This window comes from Cetorhinus maximus, chromosome 12 (assembly GCF_964194155.1).
Source record: "Cetorhinus maximus chromosome 12, sCetMax3.hap1.1, whole genome shotgun sequence".
NCBI lineage: Eukaryota > Metazoa > Chordata > Chondrichthyes > Lamniformes > Cetorhinidae > Cetorhinus > Cetorhinus maximus.
In genome coordinates, this window is record NC_135890.1 from 40,864,397 (window position 1) to 40,881,175 (window position 16,779).

The 16,779-nt window shown below is 39.1% G+C and overlaps 1 protein-coding gene across 1 annotated transcript in view; it reads left to right on the forward strand.

The window, feature by feature from the left end:
• The window catches only part of anks1b (ankyrin repeat and sterile alpha motif domain containing 1B), an 809,329-nt gene that overhangs the window by 124,615 nt on the left and 667,935 nt on the right, over positions 1–16,779 (forward strand). The window contains exon 2 of the mRNA XM_078553447.1: positions 11,821–11,856. Coding sequence (XP_078409573.1) covers positions 11,821–11,856 — 36 coding nt within the window. The remainder of the gene's footprint in view (positions 1–11,820; positions 11,857–16,779) is intronic.

The following is a 16,779-nucleotide window of genomic DNA, read 5'->3' on the forward strand; positions in this document are numbered from 1 at the left end:
GAATAGATAATTCCTGATGCTTTCAGTTGTCTCACCCCCAAACTTCATTTTTTGTTCCTGCAATGTGTGCATTGCTGGCCAGCGATTGTTGCCTATCCCTAGTTATCCTTCAGAACTCCACAAGTGCAAAACTGATTGGAAGTAATCCATCAGATACCCCAAATCTGCGAATCCCTGGCGAGGCATTTATTCTCCTTGCTGGAAAGCTAACAACTTTCACAATTTTGATTGAGGATATTGGCTGACATGGAGACTAGACAGTTAATCCTTCTGAACAGAAAAGCTTCTCGTGTTGTCCCTCCATTTCCCTCGATTCTCTTGGCAATTCAAAAGGTTTATGTAGGCAAAGTGCAAGCCGTCTTGATGACGCTGCACAAGCTTTAATTTGTTTTTTGTTGCAGGAACAGATGTAATTCTGTTTCTCTTTAATAGAGAGAGCTCTCAATTGAGATGTCATCAGAATGCAGAGACGTTCCATGCTGTGAATATTGTAAGTTATCAGTTCCTACAGCAGGGGCTCCCAGCACCTTGATCATTTAGTATAGTGCACCCATTATCTAGACATGTATGCAGAAAGGGATAATTTTATTTGGAAGTGTTTTATCGTGTCAATTAATCCCACTACTCGCTGCTTCTCACATTTATTTTCAATTGCTTTATAACCTGGTTCCGTTGAAGTACATGTTGTAACCATTTCAGTTTTTCATAATCCCTTGATTTCCAGCTTATTAAAAAATCACCATTGCTGAAGGCAACTTGAAAATTCTGATCAGGCCCTCGTGATTTCAAACTGAGATTCGAAACTGGTGTTAAATAAAATAGCGTTATCTGAGGCAAATTGTTGCTTTGTTCACTGGCTAAAATGGGAATGTTAATTTAATTTCATAGATGCTTGCAGAATCCAGTTATTTATTAAATATAAAAATAGATTTGTAGATTGTGATGCTGTTTGTTTGCTACAGTATAAAACCCAAGGTAAGTAACTGACCAAACAGGATAACCAGGGGGGTGGCTTAGTATAAATGAAACTGAGATAGATTTTTGTTAGTTACAAGTATCAAGGGATATGGAGTTGAGGTGCAGATCAATCATGATCTATTTGAATGGCTGATCCTAAATTCTTATTTGACATGATTACCATTTTATGGGTAGGGAACTCTGAGGTTTCTCCCCTGCATTCCCACCTTTCCCAAGATCATTTGTTTTCGATAGACTTATGCCATTCTTGCTGGTTCACCACGTTTGCCTCAATTGATGAAGGATGGTTGATGGGTTGGATTTTGCTCTGTATTGTGCTTAGGGAAGGCTGTGGAGTCCAATTGGATTGCCACTCCATTCCTGTTTACTTACAATAAAATGCAGTCAAACCTTTCTCGTTGAACCTTTTGAAGTGCAGTGGTTTCCTAAGGCCTTCTGTCAAGTGCAGGAGGGTTGAGGGAAAGGAAGCCTTTTTAAGGCATTACAAAAACAGAATTACCTGGAAAAACTCAGCAGGTCTGGCAGCATGCGATGCTGCCAGACCTGCTGAGTTTTTCCAGGTAATTCTGTTTTTGTTTTGGATTTCCAGTATCCGCAGCAGTTTTTTGTTTTTATCTTTTTAAGGCATTAGCTGTTATTGTCAGCACTGTTTTTGGAAGCATTGTCAACAATTGCAGGGATAATTCTTCTGTTGATACTGAGCTCTTCAGACTCAAATATAGTGTGTACTTTGAACATTGTGAAGTGTGACATCAAGCTGTGCCCCTTGTTTAAGTTGTAAAAGGGCTGCATTGAATGCTGTCTGTAGTTTATAATTAGCATGTGTCTACGGTTTTGGGGTGTCCCTGATGTATTAATTGCATTGTAAAACATGGGTTTCTCAACAAGTGTCTGATTACACAGCTTTCACCGTTTTGCTGAATTCACTGTTTTAAAACATGAACTGAAATGAATAAAAATATTTCTGACTACTGACTTATTAGTATTCTGTTACTGCGTATGTATTTTACAACTAATATTAGGGGCAGAAGTTATAACTACGTGCATTTTTACAGCCATGCATAGTGACCTTTTTAATAAGGAAACCTCCTTAAACTGTTGAAGATCATGGAAGCTCAGATGTTTATTGATTTCTGTTAATGCCAATTTAATTATGACATGCCCTATGAATAAATTGATTGCAACCTTACTAAGGAATTCTGCCTTGTTCATTTCACTGTTTGATATAATTGACATGAATTTTCATGGCAAATGGAAGTTTTGATGACAGTTATTGTAAATGAAACAGCCTTTGAAGTAACTAATAGGGTCCTTCCATTAGCAGTTTCTCTGATGGTGGGAACTGATCTTTTGGCTGAGCTGCTGAGAAATCTCTGCATGCACTCGCTCCCTGTAGGGACGTGCCTCATTCACCCAAGTCCAGAGAGCATCGTTGTAATTGGCAGAGATGAGGCTTAGGGAGCCCCAAGTCTGAGCAGGGTTATCTCTGAAGCTTGCAGCTCTTCAATACAGGGCATGATTAAGCATTCTGAGCTGGGTCCGCCCCCACCCCCACCAAAAACCCTGGGGCACTGGATTCAAATATCGTCTGGAGCTTGAGTTGAAAGTATCTCAACCGCAGTGACAGATTGACCCTTCCAGGCTCCATTAATGAGACAGACTGGCTAGTCAATCATCAGCAGTGCCCTGCAGGCTGCCTGGTTTCAATATTGGATTACTGAGTCCACCATAGAAGAATGACTTAGTTCTGAACTTTCATTGATAAGCGTGTCATCTTGGAGCCATTTCTCCCTCAAAATGACCCACTTTAGGAATCTCCCATCCCCTGGGATATAAGACAGTTGGTTTCTAAAATTAAAACGTGTACATAGAAAATTTGCAACTGTTCCACAAAGAAAAGCGGATCTGCCGTTTACTTACCAGTAGTTGTCAGGTTTGATTCAAATCGAACACATTTCCTAAAATTTGAATTAATTTTACTCTTTTTATTTTGCTACCTTAACCAGTAAAAAGTCCATGCTCAGTACTATTTATGGTGACTGAATAGGTCAAAATTTTATTACATGGAATTTAACATTTTTAAACTGATGTTTTGTTGTTTGAATTTCATGATTCCACCCATTTTTCATTAAAACATTTCAATATGTGGTAAAGATCAGCTGTACCCTTCATGCTCCACAGAAGATTGTGCTTTAACGCGAGGAGCATGCGCAATAAAGTGGATGAATTAACTGCACAAATAGATGTAAACAGGTATGATATAGTCGGGATTATGGAGACATGGCTGCAGGGTGACCAGGATGGAAACTGAACATCCAGGGTATTCAGCATTTGGGAAGGACAGACAAAAAGGAAAAGGAGGTGGAGTTGCATTGCTGGTTAAAGAGGAAATTAACGCAACAGTGAGGAAAGATATTAGCTCCGACGATGTGGAATTTGTATGGGTAGAGTTGAGAAACACTTGGGGGCAACAAACGTTAGTGGGGGTTGTATATAGACCCCCAAACAGTAGTGGTGATGCTGGGAATGGCATTGAACAGGAAATTAGAGACACATGCAATAAAGGAACATCTGTAATTATGGGTGACTTTAATATGCATATAGATTGGGCAAATTAAATTAGTAACAATACCGTAGAGGAGGAATTCCTGGAGTGTATACGGGATGGTTTTCTGGACCAACTAGAGGACAGGCCACCCTAGACTGGGTATTATGTAATGAGAAAGGAATAATTGGCAATCTAGTTGTGCGAGGCCCCTTGGGAATGAGCGACCATAATATGATAGAATTCTTCATCAAGATGGAAAGTGACGTAGTTGATTCTGAGACTAGAGTCATGAATCTTAATAAAGGAAACTTCGATGGTATGAGGCGCGGGTTGGCTATGATGGATTGGGCAACGTTACTTAAAGGGATGACGGTGGATAGGCAATAGCAAACATTCAAAGAGTGCATGGGTGAACTGCAACAATTGTTTATTCCTGTCTGGCTCAAAAGTGAAACGGGAAAGTTGGCCAAACCATGGCTTACAAGGGAACTTAGAGATAGTATTAGATGCAAGGAAGAGGCATACAATTTGGCCAGAAAAAATAACAGACCTGAGGATGGGGAGCAGTTTAGAATTCAGTAAAGGAGGACCAAGGGGTTGATTAAGAAGAGGAAAATAGAGTACGAGAGTAAGCTTGCAGGGAACATAAAAACTGACTGTAAAAGTTTCTATATGTATGTGAAGAGAAAAAGATTGGTGAAGACAAATGTAGGTCCCTTACAGTCAGAAACGGGAATTTATAATGGGGAGTAAAGAAATGGCTGACCAACTAAATACATACTTTGGTTCTGTCTTCACAAAGGAGGACACTAATAACATACCAAAAATGTTGGGGAACACAGGGTTTAGTGAGGGGGAGGAACTGAAAGAAATCAGTATTAGTAGGGAAATGGTGTTGGGGAAATTGATGATTGAAGGCCGATAAATCCCCGGGGCCTGATAGTCTACATCCCAGAGTACTTAAGGAAGCGGCCCTAGAAATAGTGGATGCATTGGTGGTCATCTTCCGAGATTCCATAGACTCTGGAACAATTCCTACAGATTGGAGGGTAGCTAATGTAACCCCACTATTTAAAAAATGAGGTAGAGAGAAAACGGAATTATAGTCCAGTCAGCCTGACGTCGGTAGTGGGGAAAATTCTAGAGTCCATTATAATAAGATTTAATAGCTGAGCATTTGGAAAACAGTGGCAGAATTGGACAGAGTCTGCATGGATTTGCAAAAAGGAAATCATGCTTGACAAATCTACTGGAATTTTCCAAGGATGTAACTAGTAGAGTTGATGAGGGGGAGCCAGGAGATGTGGTTTATTTTGGACTTTCAGAAGGCTTTCGACAAAGTCCCACATAAGAGATTGGCATGTAAAAGTAAAGCGCATGGGATTGGGGGTAGTGTATTGAGATGGATAGAAAACTAGTTGGCAGACAGGAAACAAAGAGTAGGAATAAACGGGTCTTTTTCCGAATGGCAGGCAGTGACTTGTGGGGTACGGCAGGGGTCGGTGCTGGGACCCCAGCTATTCACAATATCTATTAATGATTTAGATGAGGGAACTAAATGTAATTTAATTTAATTTAATGTAAAAATTTAATTTGCAGATGACACAAAGCTGGGTGGGAGGGTGAGCTGTGAGGAGGATGCAGAGATGCTTCAAGTGTGATTTGGACAAGCTGAGTGAGTGGGCAAATGCATAGCAGATGCAGTATAATGTGGATAAATGTGAGGTTATCCACTTTGGTAGCAAAAACAGGAAGGCAGATTATTATCTAAGTGGCTATAAATTGAGAGGGGAATGTGCAACGAGACGTGGGTGTCCTCGTACACCAGCCGCTGAAGGTAAGCATGCAGGTGCAGCAGGCGGTAAAAAAGGCAAATAGTATGTTGGCCTTCATAACGAGAGGATTCGAGTACAGGAGCAGTCTTGCTGCAATTATATAGGGCCTTGGTGAGACCACACCTGGAATATTGTGTGCAGTTTTGGTCTCCTTATCTGAGGAAGGATGTTCTTGCGATAGAGGGAGTGCAGCAAATGTTTACCAGACTGATTCCGGGGATGACGGGACTGACATATGAGGAGAGATTGAGTCGGTTAGGATTATATTCACTGGAGTTTAGAAGAATGAGCGGTGATCTCATAGAAACCTATAAAAGTTTAACAGGACTAGACAGGGTAGATGCAGGAAGAATGTTCCTGATGGTGGGGGAGTCCAGATCCAGGGGTCACAGTCTGATGATACGGAGTAGACCATTTAGGAGTGGTGAGCCTGTGGAATTTGCTACCACAAAGTAGTTGAGGGCAAAACATTGTATGTTTTCAAGAAGGAGTTAGATATCTCTTGGGGCGAAAGGGATCAAAGGATATGGGGAGAAAGTGGAAGCAGGCTATTGTGTTGGATGATCAGCCATGATCATAATGAATGGCGGAGCAGGCTCGAAGGGCCGAATGGCCTACTCCTCCTATTTTCTATGTTTCTATGTAAGATTTCATTTGGTGAGATTGCCATAATGCTGTAATATATGTTGTTCATGCAAGTTGAAATCATTTCCCTTAATGCAGATCACTGAAGAATTGCTAAAAGCTGATTTCCAACAATTATCAATGTCCAGTTATTTAGTTCCAAAATATAAAATGTACAATGTAACTAAGCCTTTTCCTTTCAGAATTAAACCTGATAATTACACCCAAAGAATGAACTCCCCAGTCCCAGAACTATGGGCACAGTTTCAAAACAAAGGGCCTCCAATTTAAGATGAAAATGAGGAGGAATTTCTTCTCCCAGGAGGTCTTTAGTATTTGGAATTCTCTCCTCCAGTGAGCAATGGAGGCTTGGTCATTGAACATATTCAAGGCTGAATTAGACAGATTGACAAGGGAGTCAAGAGGTATTGGGGCAGGCAGGAAAATGGAGTAGGGGCCACACCAGATCGGCCGTTATCTTATTGACGGGCGGAGCAGGCTCGATGGGCTGAATGACGACCTCCTGTTCCTATTTCTTACGTTCTTTGTATGAATTCCAAAATTAGAGTTTATTCTGAAAATTCTACAACAACAACTTGTAATTAAATAGCGTAAATGTAAAAAGCGTTCTAGGCTGCTTCACAGGGGTTTGACATAGCAAAGCTTGACACCTAGCCACATGAGATATTAGGGCAGATGACCAAAAGCTTGGTCAATAACATAGATTTTAAGCAGAACCTCAAAAGAGGGAAGAGAGGTGGAGAAGTTTTGGGAGGAAATTCAGAGCTTATAAGCATCTTGGTATCTGAAGGCACAACAATCAATGCTAGAACAATTAAAATCCGGGATGCTCAAGAGGGCCAGTATTAGAGGAATAAAGATGTCACTGAGGGGTTGGAGCTGGAGGAGATAATGGAGGTAAGGAGGGGCAAGAATTTGAAAACAAGGATGATAATTTCAAAATCAGGGTGTTGCTTAACCAGGAACCAGAGTAGATCAATGAGCGCAGGGATGGTGGATAAAAGAGACTTGGTGCATGGCAAGTTAGGGCATGGGAAGCACAATTTTTATGAAGGGTAGAATGTGGATGGCTAGCCTGGAGTACATTGGGTTAGCCAAGTCAAGAGGTAAGAAAGGCATTGACGGTTTCAGGAGCAAATTAACTGAGGTAGGGTCAGAGTTGGATGATGTTACAAGGGTGCAGGTAAGTGGCCATAGTGATGGCACAGATATGTGGTCGGAAGTCCATTTCATGGTCAAGTATTGGCAAAACTGGTCTTGAATGCAATGCATAGTCAATTTTCCTATTTAGCGCAAGGAGCACTTCATTTTCTCCCTCTGTTGATGAGTAGCATTGATGTAGAATCCACCTTCAGTCACTAGTGACTTGCACAGGTAACTAAATGAAATTCCTTGAGGAGGTGGGTATTAATGATGCAGTATATAATGCGAGTTAAGACTTTGCAATTTCTGCTTTGTGAAACCTCTTTGTGAAGACATTTATTATGTTTTTAAAAATGTGCTTTCCACAACGGTGTTGCTGACATATCTAATGCAAAGCACCCAAGGGAAGGAAACATTAACCTGCAATTTCTTCCCTGAGGAAAGGCAAAATTGAAGTTCTTCTGATTTATGACAATTTATAGACAAATGACATTCTGCATTCGATATAAGCAAATGCACCCATCAAACAGCAAAACATAAAAGCAAAATAAACTGTCAAGGAAGCAATGGCTGAAGCCTTTAAATGGCATGGGGAAGATCTCAGGTCATAACTTTATGGCTGAAAAAAGAGACATGCTATTGAAGCTTTTTATCTTGCACTCATTAGGATAGATGCAAGAATACTAAATTTCAAAAGGAACAACAACTTATACTGCATGAGAAAAGGGTTGGCAAGTTCTCTCTGGTCGAAGCATTGCCATGGAGAATGCACCAGGGACTAATTGTGCCCCATGCTTTTGTTTAATTCAAATAGGGTGCAATGCCTGGACATTTCTTCCTGCTTGCAGAGAACAGGGCTCTGCATGAGAATATATGTAGCTTCTCCAGTATGTTAAGAATTACACTAACAACCAATTTAAGATTATCAGTTCGGCTCACAATGTGGCTGACCTATGCTTGCTAGAAGCTGCATCTATTCATACACAGGGCCCTGTTCTCTGCAAGCAGAAAGAACATGTCCAGGCATTGCGTCTTTTTTGAACTAAACAAAAGCATGGAGGACAATAGTTCCCTGGTGCATTTTCCATAGCAACATCTCGACTAATCAGAGTTGACTTGCCGACGAATCAGCATCCTTTTTCTCATGCAATATAAATTGTTGCTCCCTTTGAGATTTGGTATTCTTGTGTCTGTCCTGATGAGGGCAAGACAAAAATCTTCAACGGTATGTCTCTTTTTTCAGTAATGCTAAAGTCCATGACTTGAATTTGGCGTGGAGCGAGCAAGAAATAAAAATCGGAAAGCCTCTTTAAAGGCTTTAGCCATTCTTTCCTTGACAGTTTATTTTGCTTTTTTATCTTTATTCTTTCATAGGATGTGGACATCGCTTGCAAGGTCAGCATTTGTTGCCTGCCCCTAATTGCTCTTGAAATGAGTGGCTTGCTTGGCTATTTCAGAGAGCAGTTAAGAATCAGCCACATTGCTCTAGGTCAGGAGTCACATGTAGGCCAAAGCAGGTAAGGATGGCAGATTCCCTCTCCTAACGATGGGTTTTTACAATAATCGGTAGCTTCATGGTCACCATTACTGAGACTAGCTTTACATTCCAAATTTATTAAAATAAATTGCTGTAATGGGATTTGAACCCATGCCCTCAGGGCATTAGCTTGGCCCCCTGGATTACTAGATCAGAGACATTACCAGTACACCACCATCTTTCCCCTTTTTTCTTTTGCTGTTTGGATGTATTTGCTTATATCAAATACAGCGTGTCATTTGTCTATAAATTATCATAAATTAGAAGAACTTCAATTTTGCCTTTCTTCAGAGAAGAAATTGCAGGTTAATGTTTCCTTCCCTTGGGTGCTTTGCATTATATATGTCATGATGAATTTGCATTCAAATTTGTTAAGCTACTTAAGCACGACCCTGCATATTATAGCAACCAATTATTACTATTTAATATCTAGAATGTAAATCATATACTCTAGTGGAATAATTAAAAACCCCTGGTTTGAGTTTGTGTGGCAAAGAAATATGGTTAGTTATATTTTGTACAGCCCTTGTTTTGCGTTATAATAGGTTATCAAATAGGTAAGCAGAAAAGTGCAGTGGAATTATCCAGTTTCTATCACCAGCCATGAAATGGGCTTGAATAGAGCAATTTACCACTTTTAGTATCTGTGCCTAGTGTCTGATTCCAGCTGAGCTGAGTTACCTTAGCAGCAGAGGTCTACATTGTTGATATGCTAACAAATGATAGAAGTAAATTCAGATTAAATAGACCTGGGTGTTTGGTACAAATTACTATGTAAATCTATTACTTTGCAATCTGCAAAAAATCCCTCATGAAGCTTTGATATTTTCACACCAAGTGTAATATTTGCCTTAGAGGAAAGACCCCAAAGGTTTTGTTTAAGTTGAAGACTTTTCTTCCACAATCGAAAGGAAAATTGGGAAAGGTGAGTAACAGCTCATCGCCAGTTTTACAATTTTTTCATGAGTGAAAATTGCCGCCTCTCCCTCTGTCCCCACCACCATCTGAACATTGGAAATCTGGGATTAACAGTAGAAAACGCTGGAGTGATGCAGCATGTTAATTAGCATCTATATGGAGCCAAAATCTCCCAAGTTAATTTGAGTATTTTTCGCATTTTCTGTTTTGATGCTGGCTTTTGTCAATTATTGGTTTATCCCATGTTTTCCACTGCTGACTTCAACCTGGTGTAACCTTTTTGTTCTTTTTACTGTTTTCACCCCTGAATAAAATAGAATGGCATGTCCCTGAATGTAATGTGAAGCAGCTGTTTTAAAGGAGCTGGGGAATTCACAGATGTTGTACTTGAAATGCATGTAATAACCTACCACTGAAAACTCTGCTCAAGTATGCCAAATTGGCTGCTATGCAAAATTTCCACTGCAGCAGATGGTTTTTGTGAGTTTCAAATGTTTAGTGAACTTTTCAATTAGTGATTTCTCTCAAAATGAAGTCAATGACACTACATGGCATGTTGCATTTCAAGGATGGTAGTGTATTTCCTGTTGCTGTGCAAGGTGGTACAATCCGTGTAGAGACAAATGACCTTTTTTTTAAAAAAAAAATAACTTCCCAGTGACTCTGAATCGCCAGACCTGATTTCATGTTTTAAGACTTTTACTGTAACAAACAAATGAAAATTAACATAGATCAAGCATTACTTAGCAGGCGACTAATACACCAACTTAAAGATAAGTACTTTTGCATTAACTAATTAACTTAATTGAAATATACTTTAAAACATCTTTATTTTCTGTCACACTTCCAACAGATATGTAAGATCCTTAAAGATCTAAGTTCCAAGCTCCTGCTAGCGTTTTAGCAGGCACCCTTCTCCATGACACGCCAGGACATGTCTTCCAGTGTCCTTTGAAAATCGTTGCACTCAGTTTTTTGAATATCCCCAAACTGACTTCTAGCAGCAAGGCCCACTTTGATGACTCCTTGTTTGTTACATCTCTAAGTACTGGCTCTTCACAACATCAGCTGTTTCAGTCCCTCCCTCTATGTTTGTGCTTCTGTGTTCTAGGTGTGAAACCAATTGCTTTATTTTCAATAGCTTTCAGTTACTGATCACATAGGCTTGTCTCCAGGCAGAGCTGGTATAGTCACCACCCCTCTCTATTTAAAACATTCCATTTTCACCTTAAATTAAATGAGATGTTTTAAAACATAGCTGTATTGTGAAGTCTCGCATTTGTAACAAAGATAACACACTGCTTTTAAAATGAATAAGTGGACCTCATTCTGTAGCAATATTTAGTGCCTATTCATGATTGATTGATTGTTTGCTCTCTCTATAACTATTGATGTTTTTAAATAGAATGATTTTTGTTCCAGTTCTGAGTGCACAACTAGATTCGGATTCCTATTAATGTTCTATATAGTCTATTTGTCATTTTCTGCCCAAATGGTATTTAAATGTATAGTGGATTCTAATCTGAATATCTTCTTGTAGTAAAATATTGTAAACGTGCAGAGAGAAGTGGGGTAAAACAACCAAATTGTTTTAGGGGAGAGAGGAGAGTGACACAATTGCTGATTGAGTAGCTGCCATTGGTGGAGTGGAGAACATTTACTAATCCAGGGTGAGGTGGAGGTGCAGCTAGGAGGAATACAGTGGGGGGAAATGGCTTAAATGGAATGGATCTTGCTGTTGAGCAATTTGAATTTGCGAAGGATTTTGAAGCCAATTTGGTGGTGCTTGGAGATCCATTGGAGCAAAGGAGTGATGGGGTGTGCGGACTTTGTGTGGGAACAGTGGCGTTCTGGATTAGCTGTAGTTTATGATGATTAGAATCAGAAAGCATGGTTAAGATTGCACTGGTGAAGCCAGGCCTTCAAGTGACAGACACAGATTAAGGTTTCAGTAGCAGTAATGGATATGTTGGGACATATTTGGGAAACTATCAACATATTAGTCTGCTTAAATTAAAATAAAGTGCATTTTGACAGTTTTGAATTGAACACGGCTTCCCAAGACCAGGCTAATAGCAAATATGACATCTTGCAGTTTATTCACACACATGAAGTTTCCACTCGACGAGCTCAGCATAAGTTTAAAAACTGATTTTCTTCAAAAGTACCTATTGTTTATAGCTTTAAATTTATTAATTTCATCTTCTGCCTTCTAGGAAGCGGTTTCTGCACTCCAAACTGTCACCCACAAGGTAGGAAACCTTCAAATGTGGACATTAACAAGTGCCATCTGGCAGTGAAACTCCTGACTCGTTTTATCAGTTCAAACTTCATTCTCTCCAAAGTGAATAGTTTAGTTATTTACTGATGCCTGCTCATATTAAGATATATTTTGATATAAAAGTAACTTGGCTCCTGCAATCTTTCTTCAATATATTACTGATTTACTGATCTATAATTGTACTTGCCATTTTGACACTATCCCATTCAAACTTGATCAGTCGCTCCATATTCAGTTGTGAAAACTCCTAAGTGGTTTTGATGTAATAGTATATTAATAAATCAAAAGAAAGTTATTGTAGTTGACTTTAACATTAAGGTTTAGTACTAGTTGAGTTAGTGCCTTGACTAAAATTGCTGCTGTTTTAGTGTCAAAGTTCATTAAATTTTTGGTACTGTATAAAGTATTATAGAATTATTACATAACGTGCTTACATAGGATATCTAAATCAGTTAACACTGCACTGTTTAAAGAAAAAGGAAAGTATAAATACATGAGAATACTTTGATTACCACAGTTTGGCAATCTTTAATGAGCTGTTGAGCAAATGGTATTTTCTGACAATTGTAACATCCCGAAACACTAGATTTCAGGGTAAAGGTTGGTAGACAAAATAATTTTATTTCTATCTTTTAAGGGTGAAGTGCTTGAACATATTGAATAATTCTGTGTTTAACGTGTACAGTTTCCATGTAGGTTTATGTTGAAATTGAAAAACATGGTTTGAAACAAAAAGATAAAAACCTTTTTTTTGAGTTGATCAAGCATGTAATCATACTTCTTTCTATTGTAAGAAAATCTCATTTTAGAAATTGCAAGAGCAAAGTTCAGTTTTATTACCAGTGAACCAGAGAATGAGATTTTATTGCAGATAGTCCTTTCCACTTCGTTTATCCATGTCTGTGTGGATGTGCGCCTGCGTGTCTGCAATATACGCTAGCAATACCATCTATTAGTTCATCACTCAAAAGTTACAACTGTGTAATCTTTATAAATTTATATAAAATTACTGGGAGGTAGCATTGCCCTGTTTATTTCTAGACCATAGCATTATCAAAATCTAATGATGAGTCAAAACTGCAACTTGTGGGAGAGCTTCCCTGGGTGATTGATGGATTCAATACCAGAGATACCTTGGGAAATTTGTACCTGAACAATGATCAACTCGATCATTACAGGAAGAAAATGTAATATTTAAAAAACAAACACCTACTGCTCAATTCTATACAGCTGCATAATAATTCTTAGTTTAATTTGGGGCTGAACTCGAAACATTGTGAGCAATTTGAACATATTTTAGAATTCCGGGTGCATGTATATTGTACATTGAAAGCCTGTATGTTGGCTTTTATCCCCAGAGGTTGTAGCCCGAGTATTTGTTTTGTTACAGTTAAAGCTGGCTACGATAAGTTCGAGGCACTTTGGAAACTGTAATCAGTTGACTCTTCTTTGTAGGTGTCTTTAATTTCAAAATGGCCATTATATGTACTCTGAAATTTTTCCTAACAATCTCGAAAAACCAGCTAACATTTTAATCAGCACCTAATCAGCTGCAATAATACTAAAAACCTCCCTCTCTCACACCAACTCTATTCACTTATTAATATAAAATAAAAACAGTAAATGCTGGAATAACTCACCAGGCCTGGCAACATCCGTTGAGAGAGGAACAGAGTTAAGGCGTTGAGTCCAATGTGACTCATTGGAACTGGAATTTCTGCTTACAGGACTAGGGCAGGCACAGGACAAAAAGGAAAGGGGAAATGTGACAGTACATTGAAGCTTCCAAAAGCAAGTCTTAGGAACAGATTGAGAGCACGTGGGAGGGAAAACACAGGGGCCACATAATGTGTAAGAGTGAAACTGTAGTTCTCTGGTTGAGTAATGAGTCTGCAGGAAGACTGATAACTGGGATTCACAGGCCTGTCCATCATCCTAAAGAGCAGCAAAGGGAGAACATCCACCTGCACTCCTCAAAGAAGTGGACTCAGCATCAGCAGGGGAGGGAAAGGCTATGGCAGGGTCAGGGGGAAAGTATTTTTACAGCAGTAGGGCAGAAAAGAATAGCCCCTCTCACAATTCACATACACTTTCCTTGATGTGTGGGGCTGTTGAGGTCAGTGCATGCATGCTAACGTGAGATAGCAGCTGGTTTTGTGAAAGCCAATGACTTTTGTCGAATGGGGAGTTCTTTATCTAGCCTTCTTAGTAGCAGAGAAATTGCTCCATTCCTAGAATAGAGCTGTGCACGCATTCAATCCCAGCGATAGAATGGTTTCTCTGCTGCTATGGAGGCTGGGTAAAGAGCTTCCCATTCCACAAACGGCATTTCTTTCATAAAACCCACTGCTTTCCAACGTTGACAGCCACCTCACGCTGACCTGCAAGTCACATGCTTTAAGTTGCAAAAGTGTTTGATCCCTTGTAGGCAGCCCAGAGGTCATAATTTGCAAGTGCCCTTGGTTTCAGAGTTCCTCTTACCATGTAGTTATTTGGATTTCTCAATAAGTATCTTTTTTGGGAGTATCTCTTTATATAGGTTTTGCTGTATGCTTTAAGATTACCTTGCTTCTGTCACAGTATAGTAGTGTTTATCTTTTATTTCTGGAACTTGATGTCAGTCCTTTTTCATTTTGAAAGGGATCAAAAATGATGGTCAGACTTTTTACAAAAACATGAGTAATTGCAACACTTCTATATAAATGTCTTAAAAACAGCATTGATGACCCACGAACATGTTCTCTTTTGACATATTAGACCATAAGACCATTAGACATAGGAGCAGAAATTAGGCCAATCGGCCCATCGAGTCTGCTCTGCCATTCAATCATGGCTGATAAGTTTCTCAACCCCATTCTCCCGCCTTCTCCCCGTAACCTTTGATCCCCTTACCAATCAAGAACCTATCTATCTCGGTCTTAAATACACTCAATGGCCTGGCCTCCACAGCCTTCTGTGGCAATGAATTCCATAGATTCACCACTCTCTGGCTAAAGAAGTTTCTCCTCATCTCTGTTCTAAAAGGTCTTCCCTTTACTCTGAGGCTGTGCCCTCGGGTCCTAGTCTCTCCTGCTAATGGAAACATCTTCCCCATGTCCACTCTATCCAGGCCTTTCAGTATTCTGTAAGTTTCAATCAGATCCCCCCTCATCCTTCTAAACTCCATTTTCAAGAATAGTTCAATTAAGGATTCTCATAAATCATTGCAGTGACAATGGACTGCTGAAGAGTTAGATTTCAGCAATGAGCTTATCCATTGGGGAAAAAATACCCATCTTGCTTCAATTACAAAGGGAAAACTTTGGCCTAGAATTGTACTCAAGAGCATTATAAGATGTTTTGCATTTCTGGAATCCATAATTGTATCCATTAGCTATCATCCATTATCTGGCGCACTCCTGTTAATGAGGCTTGCGGAGCATATCAACCATCTTAACACCACAGTTCTTGTTAAATAGTTTTTTTTTGGTCAGTTGTTAGTCTACCTTGCTACCAGAAATATTCCCACCTTATTTCGGAGACCACATGAGATACTTGCAGATTCAAGCTTTCTGTATGTGTGTGGGATGAGATAAAAGCAATATCAAATGTTATGGAATTAATTGTAATGTATGCAATAACAAGTTCCAAGGCAATTGATTACTATGTAAATACACAATAGCTGCATCAATTGGAATAATATATTTTACAATTGTAATGATGATTACAAAATAAATTTCGGTAGAAATATTTTGAGGTGCAAAATTTTCACAGCCAGCACTTTATAGAAATACGTAGGCAGTATTCACAAAGCTTTGTGGTTTCACTGAATGATAACTTGTCACGCCCATTGTATGAACAATCGTGCACCCTGTTGAAGAGTAATACAGACTTGAAACGTTAACTGTGTTCCTCTCCGCGGATGCTGTCAGAGCTGCTGAGTTTTTCCAGGTATTTTTATTTTTGTTTTGGATTTCCAGCATCCTGCACCCTGTTTATTTGCATAAGACAGTGGGAAATGCATGTTGTTGATGTTTTTCCAGTTTCTGACAATGTTATCTAACTTTAAGATGTATGGGAGACAACAAAGTGGGAGATTCCAAAGTGAAGAGAATGTTCTGCCTCCTGATGATATATTTATTTTGTGAGCCAGACAGACAACTTGATCCATTTCCAGGTTGAATATGCAATGCTAGGCTTCTCTGATAAGCTCACAAAGGTTTTAAATTCAAGCTGTGCGAGAAGCCTTGCTCACTACATCAGAAGGTCACATTAGTATTGTTTTAGCCTGAAATCTTGTGGAGGCAGGACTAGTGTGTCTTTCAGTACCAAATTTATTTTGAGTGCTCAAACTACATTAGATTAACTTTGGACATATTTATCCCATATATTATTGCAGGATAGCTTTTGTGTGCTTAGATGTAATTGCCAAGTTTACTGTCCACAATAACTAAAGATTTTAATACTTGTAGCTGGTGACATTGGAAAGTCTAACATCTAACAATTGATTTGGACAAACAGCCCTGGCACTTTTCCTTGTTTCATTTGGACAAATAATTTTAAATGCATGATAGATGTTTCATTGTTCTTCTCCCCCGATAATATGCACTTTGGCAAAAGCATGCGCAAATGAAATTAACCACGTACAGTATGTGTAGCAGTTTTTCATTTTGTATTTCTAATTCAGTTGATCCTGAATTTTTAATATGTACAAAAAATATACAACAATATATTGTACAGTGAGTACGCCAAGTTTTTGAGATTTCACAAATTGACATTGGAATCTTGGGTTAATTTATATCAAGATGTTGCCAATTAAATTCAATGCACAAGGGTTAAATCCACACAAGAAAGAAGCTATCTGGAAAAATGTATTCAAGGCAGCAGTCAGGCTAGATAAAGTGGCTGGTAGTAT